Source organism: Pleuronectes platessa, chromosome 1 (assembly GCF_947347685.1).
Source record: "Pleuronectes platessa chromosome 1, fPlePla1.1, whole genome shotgun sequence".
NCBI lineage: Eukaryota > Metazoa > Chordata > Actinopteri > Pleuronectiformes > Pleuronectidae > Pleuronectes > Pleuronectes platessa.
Genome location: NC_070626.1, coordinates 32722931 through 32746345, shown reverse-complemented (window position 1 = coordinate 32746345; position 23415 = coordinate 32722931). Strand labels below are relative to the sequence as shown.

General features: G+C 45.8%; 1 protein-coding gene across 1 annotated transcript in view; it reads right to left on the bottom strand.

The window, feature by feature from the left end:
* The window catches only part of LOC128436485 (SH3 and multiple ankyrin repeat domains protein 2), a 66109-nt gene that overhangs the window by 18376 nt on the left and 24318 nt on the right, over nt 1–23415 (bottom strand). Inside the window, exons 9-13 of the mRNA XM_053418238.1 lie at nt 20724–20790; nt 11319–11751; nt 4366–4505; nt 3215–3328; nt 3026–3031 (exon numbers count right to left, since the gene is read on the bottom strand). Coding sequence (XP_053274213.1) covers nt 3026–3031; nt 3215–3328; nt 4366–4505; nt 11319–11751; nt 20724–20790 — 760 coding nt within the window. The remainder of the gene's footprint in view (nt 1–3025; nt 3032–3214; nt 3329–4365; nt 4506–11318; nt 11752–20723; nt 20791–23415) is intronic.

Here is a 23415-nt window from a genome sequence, read left to right as displayed (position 1 = left end):
ACCAAACAGTTCATTGGAACCTGCTCATTGAAATTGTGAGATTCTGAAATTCACCGAAACGCTGAGAAACCTGTGAGATCCTGGATCTGCCTCCTTCAGTAAACCAGCTCCTGGCTCATCCCCCCAGCAGCGTCCACTCAATGGGTTCAGTGGTTTCTGTGTGATGATTAAGATCCATGTACCAGACGTGTGTTCTCACCGTCTGCACGTGACCCCACAGGGAATTCAACCAGAGACCCAGAGGAAGGATAATAAATGAAGTGAGAGATTCCACCTTTTAACTTCTAGTCCAAGACCTGATGGTAGGATTATGAATGAAGGAGAAGGAGCTGAGCTACGTCACATGATGGAGGTCTTTCATCTGTTTCTCCTTCATCTGCAGTTTGTACTTATCCACGTTTGCTGCAAACAGGAAACTGGAAACAATATTTTCATAGACTAAAAAAAGTAGGTTTGATTTTTCTTAGAATTTAAAAAGCATATTGTACACACAATCACACACACACACACACACACACACACACACACACACACACACACACACACACACACACACACACACAACCTCTCCAGTGAAGATTCCTCCTCCCCCTCCTCTCTCATTCCTTCACATACTCTCCCTATCTCTCTCTCTCTCTCTCTCTCTCTCTCTCTCTCTCTCTCTCTCTCTCTCTCCTTCCTTCACAACCCCCCCCCCCCCCCTCTCTCTCTCTCACGCCAGCTGTCACACTTTCACAGAAACTCCATCTCCTCTGATCCGGCTTACATCTCGTCATCTTTGCAGGAACATTATTTTCTCGTCCCTCCTGATTCAACGTGAACGTCGTCAAATCGAGAAAAAAATAAATTGTGTTTTTTTTTTGCCCAGAAAAGAAAGGGGGAGGGAGGAGTAGACAGAGAAAACGTGTAGGATAAAGAAAAGAGGGATGGAGAGAGAGAACATGATCACGCTCCATAGCAACTACTGTGTGACTGCAGCCCGCTGGTTTCTATGGTCACTGATCAATACAGATGGTGTGTGTATATATAGCATGTGTGTGCATGTGTGTGTGCATGTGTGTGAAAATATTGAGTATATTGGCAAGTACACAAATCTATGTTCTGATCTGATATCAGGTCTTAATGGTTCTGAGTCACTGAGTCTCTTCTTTAAAAACCTCTTTTAGAAACCAGCTGAAGTCACGGCTGCGTTTTCCTGCTTTTGATTTATTTCTGATCTTTTTCAATTATAAATAATAACAGAAGTCGTGTGTTTATGAATCTCTGTCTGTGTCTGTTTTTCAAAGGGTTTAACCTGACCACGTACAACACGATAGAAATCATCACTTCGTACAGGTCAGTGAAATACAGCTGTTCAAATATGCTCTGAGTCCAGATGTCAGGATCTGTACCTGGAAGAGAAGAATGATGTCCTTAATCTGCCAGTGACCCATTTGACTTCAGTCACATAGTGGACAAATATTCACGAGTCTTATTCATTTCAGTCCCTTTAAAGTTCTGCAGCTTCACTCCAGCTTCTCAGATTCATAACAATCGTTTTTCTGTGAGCTCGGTGCAGCTGAAGGTTCACGATCAGCACAGAGAAGCATTCAGAGGAACCTGCAGCATCGGCAGAGAGCGCTGCTGACTGACACTGTGTGTGTGTGTGTGTGTATGTGTGTGTGTGTTTCTCACACAGCTCCTCGAGTGCTCTCAAAGGTTCGAACCTGAACCCTAACAAAGCGTGTCTAAGCACAGTTTAATCCTCCTGCATCACATCTATTGAATTCCAGGGATTAGAAGCTAAAGGTGTTGAAGTTGAATCAGCGTCTGCGTCGGGGATGAAAAGGTAGAAACACTGATGAGTTACACACGTTACGTACGAGAGACACACACGATCTAAATCAACCTCACGTATTTCTTCATTGTTTTTCTGTCAAAATGTTACGAGCAGATAAAAGCTGCTAATAAAACACGACAGGGTCAAAATTCCTTTGGAGACATTTTAAGACGGATATTTAATCAAAGCAACGCTGTCCCACGTCTAAGGCTCCTTCCAATGCGTTGTGTCCCGGCCCAACGTATCCCATGATTCATTGTGTTTTGGTGACAAGACGTCCAACATGTGAGTGTCCGACTTTAACTCAACTGAACAGTAAACATGTGACAGCATTGAGGGCAGGACGAGCCGGTGACCTGTCTCATGTCCACCATGCGTCCTCTAAAGGACGCAGCCCCTGGAACACAGCTCGTGATTCCTAACTTTTCATCTCCCACCCACTGAGACGTGTCTTTCTACACTGTTCCTTTGAAGATCAATATTAATGGACAGATCAAAGGACCGGACTGTGAATGGTCTCCAAACTGTCTCTCCGACAAATTTCTGTTAAGATTTTTAAATCATAACCATTTAGGCAGAAATCAAATAAATCTCTGTAGTGGTCTGTTGCCGTTAACTTCCTCATTCAGCCACGGCTACTTGGCGTCACAAGGTCGATCCCGAGGCCGCGGGTCTCTGCGAGCCGCCATACTGTGCTCCCATTTTCTGACAGGCTTTCTTTTCAGGCAAACCTCGGGGCGATTTGAATGTGGCTCAGTGTGAGAGACGCTTCCTGTGCCAACGGCCCCGAGTCGGCTTCAAATCAGCCAACCAGGAGACGGCACACAGCCAGAGAGAGAGAGAGGAGAAGGAGTCGCTCCCCATCTGCCTCCCTCGTCCCTGACACACTCGTAAAGAGCAGGGACGACTAAGAGAGGGGGGGTGTGGGGAGTTGACTCCTGCAACACTGTACTTATGATAATGTCAATAATTAAAGACTGTCAGAGCAGAGAGGATGAAAAGGATCAAGGACAAAGACAGACGGAGGGAACGCAGGTGTCTTTTAAACTCCGCTCACTACGAGTTCGGCTCAGAGACGCAGGGACCAGGGGGATGTGATGTTCGGGGGGGGGGGGGGCATGGCGTGATATGTTCATTAGCCTGCGCCCAGGGGACATCAGAGCTCGGCTGAGTGAGCAGGGCGAAGCAGCGCTCAGCTTTGTGCACCACAGCCTGGGGGACAGGAAGAGACGGGACACATGCACTGGAGAGAAAGAGGCCACGTGCCGCCGCTGCCTCAGGAACCGGCAGCGTTCAGCTCTTTGTGTGGCCCCTCAGAACCGGGTGATGGCAAACAGAGCGCGTCCTACATAAGTCAACGTCCCACCTCCCAACGCCCCGAGTCATTGGACTTACAGCTCCTCTCCTCGGTGGCCTTGGCCGGGATCTCCTCCACGCAGTCGGCTGGAAACCAGCCCACCTGGCCACGGGCGCTGCCCTCCCAGAACCCCCCCTCTCCGATGCTCAGAACTGGAGGAGAGGGAAGTGAAAGAAGAACAGAACATCTCTTAGTCTAAAGGCCACATCTGAACAGTGATGAGCTCAGCACTCAGGTGAAGGTCTGAGGTCTCACTGTGTGTGAGTCTGAACAGCAGGAGGTCTCCACTGCTCTGGAATCCAGCTGGACATCTGATTTAATTCATGTGTTTGTTAATGAGCAGCTGGTTGTTTTCTATTTACACTGAAACCACATGAAAAAAGAAAAATGTCAGATTAATGAAACCTGACAAACAGCAGCAGCTGATTTTATGCCTGAGATGAAAGGATGAAAGGATGAAGTGCAGAACAGTCACGGTTGGTTTTCATTGGATTTGGATGAAGTTCAGTTGATTCTGTGTCTTCAGGTTCCAGCTCCTCACTCAGTCGATGACATGTCGTCACTCATCAAACTGAAATACTGTAAACATTTTGTATCCGTAAAAACTTGAGATTCTAAATAAAGTTCAGTGGGTTCGAGCACAGTTTGGCTGCTGAGTCGGTTTAATATTATATCGATATTAATGCAGATCTGCAGTAAATCTGAGTCATTTTCATCAAATATGGTAAATTCCTCTCTGATTTTCAGTTGTCTTCTTTTCAGACGCAATCATGAGACGAATCAGATCCTTTATTAACTATTGATTTATCTTTTTCATCCTGTGACAGAGGACATCTTATCTAACAGTACATTTACTGAAGTGGTGTCAGATTATGTATTTGTTAGTTTAATCACTTATTTCACAGCTTTCGATACTAGTTACTGATTTTAACTTTAATTTTCAATTTTGACTTTAAATGATTCAATGAACCTTCAAAATAAAACAACTTCCTGCCTCCTGGTTAAACATGAAAGTTTGAGACGTAAACACAAGTTTTAAACGAGTTTTTTACTGAACTTAAAACATGATGTTAGTTTCACTGAGTAACAGCGCCCCCTGCAGTCACACAAAGTCTATGAGTGAGCTCAGACTGGCTCGTCCCACTGAACACGACGTAGTGCTGTATATGACCCGTGACCTCTGTCTCACCTTTGACCCTGTCGCCCTTGTACAGGTTGATCTCCCCCTCGGCCTGAGCGGTGTGGGGACGCACCACCACGAAGTGTCTCCCGGGGACGGCGCTGTACAGCTTCCTCCTGGTGCCCACGCCCTCGCCATGACTGCTGAGACTGAGACAAACACACAAACACAACAGAGCTGGTCAGGGAGAACGACTTCAGAGAAACTAACTCAGGCACAACAACACAACACTTGACTTCAGTGGAGTCCTGGAGCTTCGTGTGACAGTTGCAATGAAGATATTAGATGCTAATGTGTTTTGCAATGCAGAAAAATGTAGAACCTGTGGAACTTAAGAGGAGAAAATATGTGCGACATTGTCATAAAACAATCTCATCTACTGTTAGAGAACGAAGGAGGAACACTGGAGGTCAAAAGGTCAACAACGTTTCAAACTTCCTGAATAAAAACCTCTGACAGTTGAAAATGGAAAGACGGGAACATTATGAGCTGCCTCAAATTAGCATGAACACACACACACACACACACATACACACACAAAGCAATTATGCCGAGCAGAGACTGGGAGGCCAGCAGACACGTGTCTCCAGTAGTAAGTGGGGCAGAATGTGGGCTGCCTCTGACCCACAGAGCTGCAGAGGATTGTGGGTAGGAGACACTATGGACCACGCAGGGCGCCGCCTGAGACTCTGGGACATCCGAGCAGGACAACATCACATGAGGACGTCCCAGCAGAGGACGAAGGGAAAAGTTTGACTCTGCACAAACATGAGAAGTGAAGCTGCATTTATACGTGTGAATATAAAGTGTGTTTATGAAAAGCTCGTCCATGTGACCACGGAGAGGACAGCAGCCGAGCCAGCTGTGTCTGACATGATAACACAGCGCCACTTAGTGGTCAACCTCCACAACAACACTCACCACAACAGATGGAGTGATAGGAGGGAATCAAATAAACAGCATCAAAGAGCAGAAGTCTGCAGCTTTTATCCTCCAGTGCCGTGCCAGCCTCCAGAATAATAAGGATTTTATATGGCCTCAATAAAAAGCTGTTGAATCTTTATTGTAAATAAATAAGTGTGTCAGTTAAATGACTCAACCAATGCACATGGGAGACATTTGATTTTCTCATGGAGTGAAATGAGAGAACGTGGCACCGGAGGTCAGGCCACAGAAACACAGGGTTTAATATAAAGCTTCAAATGAACTGAGAGGATCGAGTCTTCAGCCGGAACCTTTTTTTATTCTCCATGATTAAAACCGCGGCGCAGGAAAAACGAGGAGATTAAAGGAGAACAAAGAGAACGGAGAGCAGGAGCGAGGGATGGAGAGAGAGAGGGGAAGGAAATGGTTTTTCCCAGTAAGTGGGTCACCTTGTCCTGTAGACTGGGCTCTTTCCCGAACCTTCACGGGCCTTTGGAGATCTAACCCCATTCAGACAGGGAGTGAGGCTGCTGGCTTCCAGAGGACGGACAGACCCGAGCTAACTACACACAGCTTTCATCCAATCAGAACGAGCGTCTGGTGACTCGTCCACTTTGACGTCTCGTGTCATGAAGACTGTGGAGAACCGAGTTTTTAACTTCATCACCTCATTCACATCAGGCCCTGTTGTGACCTTGTGTTTGTAATGTTGTGTTCTCGTCCTGTGTCGATACTTCAGGGTTATTCATTATTGTCCGGAGTGAGTCGTCCTCAAACTCTTCTACGTTATTCTGTCACTTTTCTTGTTTTTATAAATAGTCCATGTTGTCGAGTGAAGATAGAAAACGTTGTGTTCATCCTACCTGGTTCATCTGCACTGAAGATCTAATATGAAACTGATGTTATCACTTTTCACGTGTCTGGTTTATATATAAGTTTGAATGATTCACTGAACTGAGGGTTTTTTTTTCATACATCACATGTCGACTGTTAATCAACCAAGTTTGTAACTTTTCAAAATAAAAGCTCTGTACTTCAGATTGTTATAAAGCCTCGCAGCAGCAAAACAGGCACTGTGCTTTTATTTTGAAGATAACTTGCTGAAGAAGAAGTGATTTTGTTAATGTTGTTGTCATAACGGAAATTAAGTAAAATTAACAATAATCCTTACATTATTTAGTATATATAAAATGTTCATTTAACTTCATCACATACGTTCAATGAAAAATGTAACATTAAATCTATCATGTTGAGTTAGTTTGAATAATCAAATAATCAATTAAGTTATATATAACTAAATTAAGCTTCATCTTATTAGTGTCACAAGCTGCTCACAGTTTATTTCTGGTTTTATTTTCTACTGTAATCTGTGTTGTTTTCTGTGGTTTTATGATGACACAGATTTTCATCATCTTGTCACACTAACTTGTTTTTCTTGATTTCCCTGAAGTGATGGAGTTCAGTTGACAGACAGTTGAGAACAGAACATCTTCACTGTATGATCCCAAACATCAAGCTCCACCACTGGTCTCCTTCCTGCTGGCGGCGCCGTGTCGATGTGATAACAGAGAAAATCAAGAAGCCACTCGAAATAGAAGCAAATGAATCAGATGTATTTTCTGCTGATGTGAGGATTACATAACTCTCACACTTTGCTCCAGACGTAAATAGAACCATTAACATGCAGAGGAACTGTAAACCAGCTCATCACAGAGAACGGAGCTCCTGCACTACTTGGTTCTACACGAGGAGAAGGTCTCAGATCAGCTGAGGGACGAGGGAGTCAGGTCCTCGCTCAGTAACTGGATCACAGCAGGTTCCAGCTCCTGATCTCAGATTCACCCTCTGGATCATCACTGAGGCTTTCATTGGGAAGATTGGAGAATCAACACAAACTCATAAAAGCTTGTTTTCATACACGTGATCTGAATGTTGTTGGTTTGACGATGTGGGAGAAACACGAGACTCGACAGAGACGAGGAACCGGCGGCCATGTTTCCCTCTGGCAATTACCCAGGTGGCTTTGAGGCGCTAATTAGACAGTGTTGATTAATACCAGCTGTGCATGCTCTGCACTATTATTGGATTGAGGAGGGAGGAGAGAGAGAGTGAGAGAGAGAGATAGGGAGAGAGAGAGAGAGAGAGAGAGAGAGAGCGCGAGAGATGGAGAGAGAGAGAGAGAGAGAGAGAGAGAGAAAGAGAGAGAGGGACAGACTATGAGTTCAAGTTTTCATGTTGTACGACATGTTTCATCTAAACGGTGTCAACAGACGTTTTGTCCAATCAGCAGCAACATGTCGACACTCATATTATTGATTATCATAATCTTTTAACCGTCCGAGGTACATTTTGCTCTGAATCGGATGTTTTATGATCACGATTCATCTCGACCTGGTTCCAGGGTCACAACTCTTTCTGGATATTCTGAATCGACAGTGGATGACATCACTTCCTGAACCAGAGACATTTGAGTGTTGATTCAAGAAAAAACAAGATGTCTGACTTGACTTATATATTAATGTTGTACTTATTAATTCAAAATGCATCCTAGACTGAACACAGTAGGTCACCGTTTCCCTCCTGCGTCTCTTATTAGTGTAGTTTTTTATGATGAAACAGATTTTTATCGTCTCACAGAGGAAATCTTGGTTTTCAATATTTACTTTGATTTCTTTCCTGCTGCGTCCTGGTGACGCAGGTGAGGACAGTATCATATTAACTGTAAAATAACAGTGGGTAATATATGTGGAATCTCTGGGTTCAACCTCAGCGTTCATGAGAAGTTATGTGTGTTTTCATTTCCCATCAACACGAGGAGCTTTGTGGTTTTATGATAATTCATGTTGTTCTCTGGATTCTTGACTCGGCTCATTTCTCACCACATCGCTCTGGGAAGCTGTTTCCATGACACCGCTGGTCTGACTGACAGCTGTCACCGTGCACTCGTTTGTGTGCGTAACTGTGTGTGTGTGTGTGTGTGTGTGTGTGTGTGTGTGTGTGTGTGTGTGTGTGTGTGTGTGTGGGCCGACATGTGGGTTACATTCTACAAACGACACGTCAAGTGGGAGCGAGGGGGGGGGGGGGGAAAGCCACAGAGACGCTGTCATGTGTGTGGGCGGAGGTTGGATGTGGAGCGGTGCATTGTGGGAGCAGAGAATAGAGGAAGAGCGGAGGACGAAGTGAGAGAGGAGCGGAGGAACGAGGGGCTCGGAGGGGCAGCGGGTGGAGAAGAGGACGATCTGAACCAATCATCTCTCCATCACGAGCTTCATGATGTTTGAAGAATCAAATTAAAGGTTTTAAAAGTTAGAGCAAATTAACTTTCTAGACCTGATTATGAATCTAATGTACAACTCATTACAGAAAGAATCACTTCATACGTAAAAACATGAAGCTTTTCTTTCCTGGTTTTTATTCGTCTTCTTTGTGAAGCACTTTGTAACGGCTGTTAAATAAAGTTATTATTATATTATATATAATCTATAATATCATAACTCAGACTGTTGAGATGATTTGTAAAATGTCAGAAAAGATTAATTGATTGTCAAAAATGTTTGAGTATCAAGTTTCATCTCTGAAGTTGAGTTTGTGAATATCGAGCTGCAACGAAGATCCTTTGATTCATAACTATCAGTTTTCTGTGACACACTCAAAGAGACAAAGAGCAGATCATCAGCTGATCAAAGAATTGATCATCAGCTCGGAGACAGATTGTTTGTCCAATCAGAGCTGGAGGCTGAAGCTTCAAATTATTCTAAATCCTCGAGGAGCAGATCAGAAGAAGTTCAACTCGAACACGTCCCAACCGGAGGTCCTGTCGTCCCCTCAGGGTCTGAACAGGATCCTGGACCTCCAGCTTCTCACAGAGCAGGCTGAACATCACCAAGACCAAAGAGATGGTTACTGAGGAAACATCACGAGACCCAGAGGTCGAACATGGTGAAGAGCTTCATGTGGTGAACCAGAAGAAGAATCTCATGCTCATCAAACTTCCTCAGGAACCTGAACTCACTCAGTGTCTAAAAAACATGTTGCAAACTTTCTGTTGCTCCTTCGTGTGCTGGTTCCATCTATCTGGTTCTCCTCCGTCACTCGAAGAAACTGAAATCATCTCTGAACAAAACCACTGGAGTGCTGCTCCGTCCCCTGATCTGACTCCAGAGCAGCAGCTCAGAGCTCCAGATGTTCTGAGGGACATGTCCCATGTTCTCCACACAGAGCTCCAGATGTTCCCTCTCTAGGTCTTTAACCCTTACATGGAAAACACACTTATTCTTAAATGCTTATGCTCATCTGCCACGAGAACTATTTTATTTACTTATCATACATTTTAGTTTGTTTTCAAAGAACAGCTCTTTCAAGCTGTTTTACTGTTTCACTGATGTCTGTAGTTCTTTATAACTTAAACCAAATTGTCTTCAGGATGATTAAAGTCGTTTCTCACTGTGTTCAGTCACTCTTCACCTCCGTCCAGAGGAGCAGCTCCTCTGTGGAGCATCACACGTTCTACAAGCCCCTCAAGAATCTTTTCTCTGTCAAGTTCATCAAAAGACACGATAGTGATGTTCATGTTCCTGCTGCAGCAACTGTCCTCCCCCGTCTCCCTGCCCCGTCTTTCAGCTCCTCCGTCACTTGTCTTCCCTCGACTCCGTCCCCTCCACCCTCGCTCTAAACTCCTCATTCTGTGCTTTTATTCTCAGCTCTTCAGCAGCCTCCTCCTCCTCCTCCTCCTCCTCCTCCTCCTCCTCCTCCTCCTCCATTCTCTGCTCTTCGTCCTGCTTCTTTTCTGCCGCTCGGTCTTCGCAGCTCGGTGCTCGTCTCCTCGACATTGGACGGAGGAAGGAAGAGCTACAGAGTGTGGGCAGTGTTGGTGCGAGCAGGGAGCGTCCAAATGTGTCCATCTGCCAAGGAAGTGCAGGAGGAGGAGGAGGTGGAGGAGGAGGAGGAGGAGGAGGAGGAGGAGGAAGAGGCCAGAAAGCACGGGTCTTAATCGGGATTGACAGTTACACTGCTCCAGATTAACGCCTGTCACACTCTAATCCGTCACCATCACATGAACACAACACGGATACACACAGACGTGCGTTGGCTTTTCTGAATGAAGTCAGCCCGGTGGAGCTGGGAACACACACTCACAGACACACACACACACACATCAAACACACACACACGTACATAAAGCAAACACACATACATACAACCTTGCACATATTTGCAGAGTGTGTGTTGGCCACCACAGCTTCTCAAGGAGACCACAGTCTTTTCAATGGCAGGTTTCCCAGAAGAACCAGGAATCATACACGGGGGGGGGGAGAGAGCTGTCGACCCTCAACTCAAGTCAGGAGAATGCCTTACTCAAAGGCAAAGTTCAACAAGATTATGAAAAAGCTAAATGATATTCCTACATTCACACCAACCGACACGTGAGGCTCAAACACTCAGCTGCTGAATATCCACCTGCTTCAGTCTCTCAAGCAAAGAGACCGAAACAAAGATGGACGACACGTGTCCACTTCCTCCCACTGTCCAGAAATAAATCTGATGCAAACGCTGCCATCTTGTTCTGGTGATGTCATGTGAAGTCAGAGTCTGTGAGGGAGTGACCATGTGGGTGGAGCTGCAGTATCGAGAGGCCCGCCCCCATACATGCTCTCGACCAATCCTGAGTCAGTCACAGCTGTCAATCAGGACGTCTCAGCCTGTCTTTATATCATCAAAAAACTGATTCTAACCAAACTGATCAGAATCACTTGAACAAGCATCAGTGAGGTGTTTCAGTGAGGAGCAGGAACTGAGCTGTTCAGACTTAGAACCCAACAGAAGGTCGGATCCATCAGGAAACACCATGTGTGGGTTGTTCTGAGGAACCAGGACACTGAAACTGGGTTAATGACATAATCAGAGACCTAAATAACCTGGTGGCTGTAGATCAGAGTGAACACGCAGAAGGTCAGGACCCAGAGTTCACCTCTGACCTCTGACCCCTGACCTCTGACCCCGATAGAGGACAGACAGACAGGTCTCCGGCAAGCTCTCACCTTGGCTGCCGCTGGGAGGCCATGGCCCTTCGAGACTCCTCCCCCAGCCGGCTGAGGGAGGGCGAGCGGCTCCGCGCCCCCCTCCCCATGGTCCGGACCACCACGTTGCCATTGGGGCTGCCGCTGGGCATCTGCTGGAGCAGCTGGGGGGACAGGCTGCGGTGCAACGCCGACGAGCCAGGCTGCGACTGGCCCTGCTGGGGGGCCCTGTGCGGGTGGTGCTGCTGCAGGTGAGGGGCCCAGCCACCGGGGGAGCCGGGCTGCTGCTGCTGCTGCTGCTGGTACTGACTGACGCTCAGGTTGTTGTCGCTGTTGGAGCGCAGCAGAACCCGCGGAGCCGACAACGACGAGGGAGACGAGCTGTTTCCTCCGCTGCTGCCGGAAGCTGGACCCCGGCGGCGTTTGGAGTAGGCTGGGGCCTCACGGAAAGGCACTGCACAAGAGAGGGGGGGGAGGGAGAGAGGGAGAGGGAGAGGGAATTCAATTCATTCATATTGGACTGTTTTTATTCATCTTTGCTCTTTTCTGGGCCCATGGGACGTGGATTTAAAGTCTCGTCATCATCTATCTACCTTTTCCTTTACACATTCATCCATCTGTCTGTTCATCATCTATCCATCCGTCCACCATCCATCATCTAAATATCGATCCCTTACTCACACTATTGAGCTGTAACTGATGGTTCTCTCTCTCTCTCTCTCTCTCTCTCTCTCTCTCTCTCTCTCCTTGACGTGTTGATGAAGAGAAGAGGTGCTAACAGCTAATGAGCTAGCACATACTGTTTGCATGCGTCTCCGTGGTGTGTGGTTTCCAAGCTGCTTAACACTATCACACACACACACACACACACACACACACACACACACACACACACACTCACAAAGATAGAAATACATGGACCTGCCCGCCCCCCCCCCCCGTGAACAAGAACCTCCATGAGTCCAGACCCAGTTATCCGGACATTCTCCAGAGTTCATGTCGGCAAACAGTGTTTGAGTTATTTCAGAAAATCTCTCACATTGTTCAGAACAGATCGTTTTCACGTTGAGTTTCTTTTCAGATCCATCGTGAAAAGTCAAACTCGAGCTCGTTAAACATGTCGGGGGAGAATGTCATATTCAAAACGTCCATCAGAGGGAGCCAACAGTACTCCTGCGTTGTGTTCACGTCCTTTAAAGCACCTTTAACTTCCAGCTACATCACAGAGGACATTCGCTGAGACACAGGATATTTACAAACACAGATTTGAAGATTTAAAGATTTAAAGCTGCACTGGATGAAACGAGGAGGTGTTGAGATTCTCTGCTCTGGTCCTCACATGTTCTTACAGAACGTTCCTCCTCCAGCTCTGTTCCACTTTCTTTTATCTGCTCGTTAGAAATCTCACACAAGAACAAAAGAAAGACGGAATCAATTCTTTACGTTTTATAAACATCCCACAATGCACTGCGGGTGCCTGTGAGATGACAGATGGGTAAATTACTGTTATGTGGCACAGCGCTGTCAGCGGTGACGCAAAATGGTGATGATTCATAACTTCCCTTTCCTGCTCGCTGCAGAGTTTACGCTTTTTATTGGGTTTCCTACGTTTAGAAAAAAAACTAAACTGGGGATTCAATTCAGAAGGTTTCTCAGATTTTTTATAGAATTCATCTGAACGTTCCCTGATTCTTCGTCACCTCATCTGTGAACTGATGGAAACTGTCGTTTCATACAAAGCTGCTTGAGATTCCAACATGTCAAACATCACAAGGTGCAAATCATTCATTTAAATATCAGTTTCAGAGCTGGACCACTGGGGGACGTGTGGATGTATCATTAGAGAAAACACTGATTCTTGAGGCTGTAACAGTCACTAATGGAACTTGGGACCAACCTGCACGTTTGAACACTTTCACACTGCGCTGCCACTTTAATGATTCAGCTCTATGAATCCGATAAAAGCTACTTACTGGCACTGATGAGTGTTTCTTTACGAAATTATGACTTCTAATATTAATAACGGCAGCAGAATGAGATGAGTGACGCTGAGCTGCTTCAGTGTTTATTGATTCCAACCGGATCCAGATTCCTCAGCAGCCTCCTCTCGCCTGGAGGCTCCACGGTCTCCATTGAGAAAACGAGTCACAGCGACCGGAACACGGTTTCACACGCGCGCAGATGGTCGGCCTGTCTGGGTTGGTGCGGGTGAGAGGAACCGCATGTCCCCGTGTCTGTGCGTGTCTGTGCGTGTCTGTGCGCGTCTCCTCCAGCCGCGGAGCCTCGTTTCCATCCCTCTCTCTCTCTGTGACCCACAAACCGGCCCCGGCGCTGCGCCTCCTCCCTTTCTTCAGCTTTTGATTATTATTCGTGTAACCTAAATACGCGCAGACCTGATTCCGTCCCGGTGAAGAAGAACCAGGACCTCGAGCGACGCGAGGAAGCTTCTAGCAGAAGGATGGAGACAGGAGGTGACTCCACCTCCACCTGAAGTTCACGCTGGAGCCAACGCGCACGGTTTGAGACTGTGCGTAAAGAGGCAGCGGGATCCTTACCTTCCTTCTTTAAGGCATTGATGATCGACTTCATTTTCACTCCTGCTCTTTACTTGTCTTCGAGCTTCGTGTTCTTCATCTCCGACATCATCATCTTCACGGTCGTCTTCTTCATCTTCATCGGGACTTTTTGTTTCTCCGACTTTCAGCTTCAGCACCGCGGACAGCGACTCCGCGGAGACGAGCAGCCGCGCGCTGCGCACATGATCCCGACCCCCCCCCCCCCCCCCTCCAATTACACACATATGAATACAACAACCCCGCCCCTCACACACACCCCCTTTCTCTTTACCACGAGAGAGAGTGAGAGAGGGCGAAAGAGAGGGGGGGAGATACAGAGAGAGACAGAGAGAGAGAGAGAGAAAGACAGAGAGAAAGAGAGAGAAAGAGAGAGAAAGAGAGAGAGAAAGTTGCTGGTCCTCATGATGCTGCGAGGAGGAGCTTATAATAATAATATTTTTTCAGGTGCAAACACGATTGAATAAATCATTTTAAAGATTAAATTATATTTCTCCCACATTTCCTCCTGGATCAAGATATTTTAACACCGGTAAAATTAATAAAGTATATCTAATAACATATTTATTGCTTTAAGGATTATGGATGAAGTTCCTCATTTATCATCTCTAGTGCTGTTCACTTTACAAATGAGCAAAGTCTCCTCTGTTACAGATCCGTTTTAATCTCAACACCCTTTGTGTGTTTAAACTGTAAAATCACTAAATCCTTAGGAACAAAACTGAATGAGATGAATTTTTAAAATGTTTGAGTGTCGGAACAAACGCTCAATTTAAAAAGCTTCAGCAGGAGAGCAACTGCAAAGCAACGCTTCTCCCATCGCAGCAATCACAGCCTCAGGTGTTGTGAAGACAACACACACACACACACATAAAATCATTTCTTCTCGAAACAGCCGAGTGAAAATAAAGAGTCTGCAAACAACGGGCAAATAAAAATTTCATAACGCCAAATGCAGAAATAGCGAAAGAGATCAGGGAGCAAGGATATAAAGAATAAATCACATGATCCCTTAACGCCTGTGAGATATAAGAAGAAAGAACAGCTCGAAAACTTCTTTCATAAAGATTCTGAGAACAACTTCACATTCAAATCTATAACATGGTGGAAATTTGGACAATTGTTTGAAATTCTCCTGATCGGACAAACACTGAAGTGAAAAACAGAGAACATGAGTAAAATCTGTGTTTCTGGACCAAACACGTGGTCGTCAGCAGACAATCGATCCTCTCAGGCTCCACACGTCAGATACCTTCACCCAGTGGGAGCAGATCAACTGAACCCAAACAAACTGGTTCCACAGAGGCTGCTGTGGCTCAGTGGGTCGACCACACACCAGAGGTTTGAGCCCAGTCTCCCAGTCCAGGGTCAGAGAAATTCCTGCACATGGATGAAGCCATCAGGTCAGAGAAGCTTTGATTCTTATTAAAGGTCCGGTTCTGGTTCTGAAGCTCAGCTGCTGCTCATCCTGTTCTGTACAGATGTTGTGAGAGGAGGTTCTTAATGGAAGGAAAGTGCTAATTGGTGCTCACTGAATAATTCATACAAATATGAGAATAACATCATGAATACATTAGATGGATTATAGATAGATTCTCCATAGTATGTAAATCGTATGCAGTTTATTTGTGGATGTGGTTGATGTCAGAGTCCGGAGTCGAACCAACAACCTTGAGAACAAAGCTGATCCATGACACCATGATTAACAGACAGGTTCTGATTCTGATCTAGATTCATTCAAAACGTTTTTATTAAGTCTTTTGTTCGTTTTTATAAATTTCCGGAGTGGATGTGACATCAGGCAGTTGTTGGGGGGGGGGGGGGGGGGGGTGGGGGAGCTGAGATACAACTCCTTTGTGTTGCTAGGCAACTCAGCTCCATACATGATTACAGCTCCGCGTCACACCTGCCTGTCGTATGATGTAATGAACATATGATCCTGCCTCTCTCTCTCCCTCGCTCTGCCAGCACACGGTTCGATTCCGTGCTCGCCCGCTGTGCCAAGACGTCGGGTCACACACTTCCTGCCTGAAGGCGCCTTGTTACAGGTCGACGTCTCACGGATTCAAACGAGACGAGGAGTGACCCCCCCCCCACCAGGCAGATGGCCCACGCAAAGCATATGTTATCATAAACTATGCAATGATGCAGCGTGAGAGCAGATTCCCTTCATGTGCGTTTCACCACTTTCATTCAGACGAGGAAAAGACACATTAGAGCTTCTCAGTGCGATTCCCTTTGATCGTTCAATGAGCTGAAAATCACTTCAAAATCCAACAACTGCAGATATGGATTCATGCTCCAGTCACTGATCAGGTTTCATGAAGGAAACCAGGACGACACTCAGTGGATCAAACTCAACAGTCTCCTCATGAAACCTGATTTCACAAACTCAAAGATATCAGTCGTCTGATTGTTTCATTAAGATCCCAAATGTTAAACAATGTCATATCTCTGCTCTCAAATGTATAAGTTTCATTTTCCAGTTGGTTTCAACACAACTCCTGTTCACAGAAAACACCACAAATCACAAATTGCTGAAACAATGAAAACAGCTCAGTTAATGACTCACAGCGAAGAAGACGAAGCCTCATTATAGGAAAGTGATCCCGTCCTGATCCCCTCACTAGATCCCAGTAGATCCCGATGGAACTCACTAGATCCCAGTAGATCCCACTGGAACTTACTTGATCCCAGTAGATCCTGATGGAACTCATTAGATCCCAGTAGATCCCAGTAGATCCCGATTGAACTCACTAGATCCCACTGGAACTCACTAGATCCCAGTAGATCCCGATTTAACTCACTAGATTCCACTAGATCCCACTGGAACTCACTAGATCCCAGTAGATCCCACTGGAACTCACTAGATCCCACTAGACCCCACTGGAACTCACTAGATCCCAGTAGATCCCACTGGAACTCACTAGATCCCACTAGATCCCACTGGAACTCACTAGATCCCAGTAGATCCTGATGGAACTCACTAGATCCCAGTAGATCCCGATGGAACTCACTAGATCCTCGCCCGGCCCCGGCCACACTGGGTCCAGTCTGGCTCAGGTTCAATCACCTCGAGTTTATTGGTTTGGCCAAATAGTAAATAATAATATAATGTTCCACACACACACACACACACACACACACACACACATACACAGACACACACACACACACACGCTCATCAGTAAACGCTGCTCACTTCATCGTGGTTTGAATCTAATTCTGTCACAAACCAGTTCCTTCTCATCTCTCTGATGACGGTTCAAGTGTTTCTGGTCAGTTTGGTTCAATCAGTTATTTGATGATATTAAAAAACAGACGTTGGGTTTTTCTTAATTTTCAGTTTCAGACACGGACGAACATTCTCATTAAAGATGTTTAATTAATTTCTCTTTGTCTCTAATTGATTTATTCTGGGATCTCGGTCCCGTCCACTGTCTTTCTAACCTGCGTCTCTGTGTGGAGGTAAAAATAAAATCCTGGTGCATAAACATGGCGTCCTCTCTGTCCTGTGAGACGTGTCCCAGCCTGACAGGTGGACGTCTTCCTGCAGGAGACACCTGCTGAGTGACTGGAACCTCATTTAATATCCACTGATTCATTTAATATCCACTGATTCATTTAATATCCACTGATTCATTTGTTTTCAGGTTTAAATCAGACTGAGCAGGTTTTAAAAGAAGCAAACACAGCGTCTGCTAAACTGGGAATAAATGAGTGTGAAGGTGGTGGATTGTGAATGTGTCACGTGCACGTATATGTGTGTGTGTTTGTGTGTGTGTGTGTGTTTGTGTGTGTGCTCCCTGACACTCTGGCAGCATGTGGTCTAATCGCGCCCATCTGTCAATCATCCTCACACAGGCTTACTGCTGTGTGAGAGAAAAACAACAGACACGTTGGACTAATCTATTGTACACATTTCCTACAGAGCATTTGTGTGTGTCTGTGTGTGTGTCTGCGTGTGGTTTTTGTCTCATTTTAGTGTCGTATTAGTCGTTTAAATGAGATGTTTTGTTCTCCTCGCTCCAGATGTTGTGTATCATTGTCTCCTCTGCTGCTCATAGTAATTTGTACAGTTAATTACCACAACATGCACAATGAACAGACCATAAAACATCTGCACAGTCAATCTGCGAAGCATCGGGTGTCGTGCATGATGCAACCAGTCACGTCCAGTCACTAACGTTTGTGGTCAAGCTACTTTAAAGAATGAGCCGCTCGATAATTTCATAATTTCATAATTTCATAATTCCGCCCCAGACGGACGATGATGGAGTTTTACGTCTACGTCAGAGGAAAATCTGACATTTTGGGAAAACCGACAACTTTTATGATTATAAATTCATTATTTTAGTGTTGGTGTCGTGTTGAATCAGAAGTTCATTCTGTCTCTGTGTCAAAATATTGAATCTGCAGCCTCTCGTTCACTTCAACGTTAAGTTTCACTAAGAACAAAACCCTTGATGTTATACATAAATATAATATCATATCATTATTATTATATAATGATTTTTATTTTTATTATGTATCTTTTATATCTATTATTGTGTTTTCCTGGATGAATGTTAAATGTTTCTGTTCTTATCACAAACACTTAAAATCTGAGGACAAATAAAGTCTCTGAGTGTGGGAGTGGTCAACTGGGAGTGGTCACATGGGAGTGGTCACCTGGGAGTGGTCACCTGGGAGTGGTCAACTGGGAGTGGTCACCTGGGAGTGGTCACCTGGGAGTGGTCACCTGGGAGTGGTCAACTGGGAGTGGTCACCTGGGAGTGGTCAACTGGGAGTGGTCAACTGGGAGTGGTCACCTGGGAGTGGTCAACTGGGAGTGGTCAACTGGGAGTGGTCACCTGCAGCTTTATTCTCTTCTGTCCTGACTCTCGTTTGTTGTGTAACTGTCGTGTTCCATGTTATTGTGCATTGTTTGTTTGTAAGTTACGTGACAATTGACTGAGAGTCGCACAATCCACCCTGAAGAAGGAGGCGGGGCCAAACTCAACGTCCAAACATGGAGATGATTGGCGTCCGAATCCCCGCCCCACGATCACTCACAGTTTGGGACTGACACAGTGTGGTAGGAGGGAGGAGGGAGGAAGGAGGAGGGAGGAGGGAGGAGGGAGGAGGGAGGAGGGAGGTGAGCAACAGTGAGTTTAGCCGTTCACCAGGTCGCTGTCGAGTGAGGCTGCCGGCGGGGGGGGGGGAGACAATTGCAGGATTACATCTTTAGTTTAGATTAGATTTCTCTCTCTCTCTCTCTCTCTCTCTCTCTCTCTCTCTCTCTCTCTCTCTCTCTCTCTCTCTCTCTCTCTCTCTCTCTCTCTCTCTCTCTGTTCACTTCCCCCTCAACCTCTTCTTCCTCCGTCCTCCTCTCTATATTTATCTATTTGTCTGTTCATCTTTTCTCATTTTCCCGAGGCCTCGTAATCCCCGAGCTGCTCTGACTCCACAGGATCTGAGCATGAGCTTCTTTCACTGGGTTCCAACCTAGAACCCATTTTCCACTGGTTACAAACCAGCTCGCTTCTGGTTGTTGTTTCTAATGTGAATGAAAACCAGCAGTTCTCCACTCTCGGGTCAAACGACAGTAGACACAGGTTAGACAAAGTGACTGGCAGGAAACCGCAGTGAGAAACAACAGAAACACAAACTCCTCTGAAGGACATCGAGACGGAGTCGCTCTGGTTTTGGTGTAAGAGAAGTTTCTGAAGCCGATCAGGTGACGAGTCTGAGCTCCAGATCTTCATCAGTGAATAAGAGGCGACGAAGCAACCAAGGTAAAAAATAGCAAGATTGAAAAAAAAACTGGGACTTGTTCAAAAAATGTTTTTTTAATCCCTTTTTATAAGTTGGTGTGAAATCTTCCTCGTGTTCTCACCTCCCTCTCGTTCCCTCTCTTTCCCTCACACACACACATGCAGAGTGAAATCACTCATAAACTTTATCTACACTCACCATCTTCCATGTTCATGCAGTCTGCAGGGGAATTAACCCTTTAATACTCAAAAATATATAAATTGCATACATTTTTACTGAGAATTGAGATAAATAAAATTTTTCCTTAATTTGATCTTAAAATTTCCTGGATACAAATGCTGCCATCTGCTGTTGGTGACGTCATTTAGAGTCTGTGCAGCAGTGATCGAGTCGAGGAGCTCGACCAATCAGGAGTCAGTATCATCTGTCAATCATGACTTCTCAGCCTGTTTTTAAATCATCTAACAACTAATAAAAACCAAAATGATGAGATAAGTGAGATAAGAACGACCTGAAATCACAGAAACCATCTTTGAAAAACAAGTCATTTTACGTCCATGTCCCATCTTCTAACATGGAGGAGGTGGGATTTATGACCTATACTGCAGTCAGCCACCAGGGGGCGACAGAGACACCTGTTGTACCGAACCTTTGACCTGCGTGTTTCACCTCCACAACTCAGCAGCGTTACATAAAACTCATCACCATCAATAGAAGAATCGTAAAGTTCATCTCCCGACTCAATCAGATCCTTCACGGCAGAAGAGCGCCAATCGGCCGACACTTCAGGAAACCGACCAATCAGCTCGCAGGGGATGAGCGCTCCCGCTGCACGAGGCATTGATCATTTCTGTAATCGGCCCCGAGGCCTTTCCTGCTGTAAACATCAACTCTCATCCTCTGGGCCACGCTGGCGTAATCCCACCGCGGGGATTATACCGGGGGGGCATTTAGGAGGATCAGACCGCCGGGGGATTTGAAATGTATCCGCAGGGAGATTCAGGAACGTACGCTGGGCGGCCAGAGGAGAATAGGTGAGGGAGGGATGGAGGGATGGAGGGATGGAGGGATGGAGAAGAGAAGCTCTGCTACTCACCGATATCTGTCTCTTTGTGATCCTTGATGAGCTCAGCAAGCTCAAAGTTCCCGGCTATAATGGCGACCTGGAGACGAGGAGGACGAGAGGAAGGACACAATGAAAAGAAATAAAAACACACAACTTGTCTGTGGAAATAGAAATACAAATAAAGGACAGAGCACAACTCAGAAATGACTTTAAAAAAGGATTTAAATAACTTTAGAGAGAAGAAGAAAGTAAATGTTGTTGTAAGATCCAAAGAACCATGTGAGCAACAAGAGAAATTAACTTTGCTGTTTTTTTGTGTGATTAAACAAATACAAAAAACTACTTTAACACAATCAACTGACTTTGGAATAAATAAAGAATCAACGTCTTTTCTAATTTGTGGTGATTCAGTGATTCCTTCAACTTCCAATCTCCAAGGCTTTAATCATCCGCAGCATGAAGTCAAGTAATCCATGACACACACACACGCCCACGCCCACACACACAAACAGACACACACACAGACACACACATGACGGCGTGCACATGCATACACAGTCACATGTTTGTTGACGACTGACGACACAAGTCAAGAGTTTTCATTCCTGACGTTTCTGGTTTTTCTGAACTTTGCTGTAAAGTGGAGACGAGATGATATAATATATATATTATATATATATATATATATATATTATATGATTCATACGAACTGAACTTTGATCCTTTAACAAAAACAAAAAGTCAAAGAAAGTGAAAGAACGTTTTATAAGAAATACACAAAAATAAAAAACCCTGTAGAATATAATCCAGTAAACAAATCAACACGAGCTTCTGGTCTAATTTTCTGTTTAAAATAAAATCAACAAAACACCTTCCCTGAACTCATCATCATTTCACTTTCATTTCATTCTGATCGACTGGCCTCAGTGTGTTCTCTGGGTGTCCAGCAGGGGGCAGTAACGAGGTCTCCTCCCTCTCCGGGTGTGAGTTTGAAACCCGTCACTGACCCACTTCACGCTTCCTGTCCCCAGCTCGAGCCGAGCCGGGGTCATCGGTGCAAACTCAGTCGTATCCCACACATGAGCTGCACACGTGCACGCTCCTGCTCTCGTGCACACACTCACACACTGACACAACCCTCAGGAGGAAGCTGGCAGCGTTATATAAGCCTGCACTGATTCCTGGAGAACGAACACGGAGCAGGAGGAGAGAGGAGAGGATGGAGAGCGGGTGTATTATTAAAGCCGAGCTGGCTTGAGAAGTAATTCTCTGCTCTCTGACCTTTTCTTCATATAAATAAAAACACAGCTTTAGCGAGAACAAGCACTTGGAGAACGTGACGCTGATGTTCTTCTTCACCAGAACGGATCCTGTTCAATTTTTCAACGCGCTGCATTAATATACAATGTCCCTTTTTCTGGCTGATAGAAAAAGAGCTTTGAACTGAAACATGAGTCAATAAATGAGATGTTTCCTGGGAGCGAGGTGGAGGAGGGGACGTGTCCTCCATGATGAAGGCTGCCTGCTTCTCCCACTCGCTCTGAGGATCTCCCATGGTGCACCGCTGTGACAGATCTGTGACAGGACGTTGTCCCGCAGGAGGACGGGCCCGGTGGACGGGACGTCAGCAGGACGTGAGAGATGAAGTCTTTAGTTTCACTCTGACCTGAATACTGATCGATGCTGAAGTGATTGTGTTTGAAAAGGACTCGGGTGTGAACCGCTCGTCCCCCTGACCCGGAACCTGCTTTAAATAGAAGATCGTTAAACCATCATCTTCTGTGAAATGAACTGAACCGGCTCCTGAAGCTCTGACCGGCCACAGAACCACATCCCACCTCCTGCTCCATCCAAACCAGCTGGAGGCTCCGCCCCTCATCCCAGGCTCCGCCCCTCGCCTGGACGTTCAGGATGACATCACAGCTGAATCTCTGGATGCAGGATATCCTCAGCTCTGTCGTTGTGGCTCAGGAACCAATAAGAATCAGGAATCGCAGCCACAGTTTTCTCCTCATCACCCCCCCCCCCCCCCATCACCCCCCCCCACCACCATCACCACCATCACCACCATCACCTCCATCACCTCCCCCACATCCAGTCTCTTCCTGCTCTCCTCTGGTCGTCATGGAGACAGATGATTGTGTATAGAGCGGGGGGAGGAGGCGGAGCCTAGAGGAACATCAGCAGAACCTCTTCAGTTTGTCCCTCAGCTGCTGGATGAGAACTCAAAGACCATCAAGAGGTTTGTTCCATCAAATCATGTGAATTTGAACTTTCACCTGAAATCTTGATTAAACTGATGTGTGGATGTGAAGCAGGAGAAAGTTTCCTCTTCTCTCCCTGAGGGTCTGAGAGTCTGTGACTCTGGTTCCATCTCCTGGAGAACAACTGACTGAGAGTCACAGACACAACCAGCTGCAGCTGAAGAGTGAAGCTGAACTGAGATCAGTTAAAAACACTCTGAACTTATATTAACAACCAGTTTATCTCCAAGATTCAGCAGGAAACTGTGAAACATGAAGGATTCTGTTCAGTCTACCTGTTCTTGACTCTGATTGGTTTGCAGACGGCGTCAGGCGTGTTGCCGGTTGGGGGGGGGGTGTGGGGGGGGGGGGGGGGGGGGTAGTTATTCTGTTTGAATGGAGGAAATGAATGGAGCGCCTAATTCGGTTGCCATGGTAACATCATGGTGGTATTACTAGCAGCATCAGCACCTTCAGGC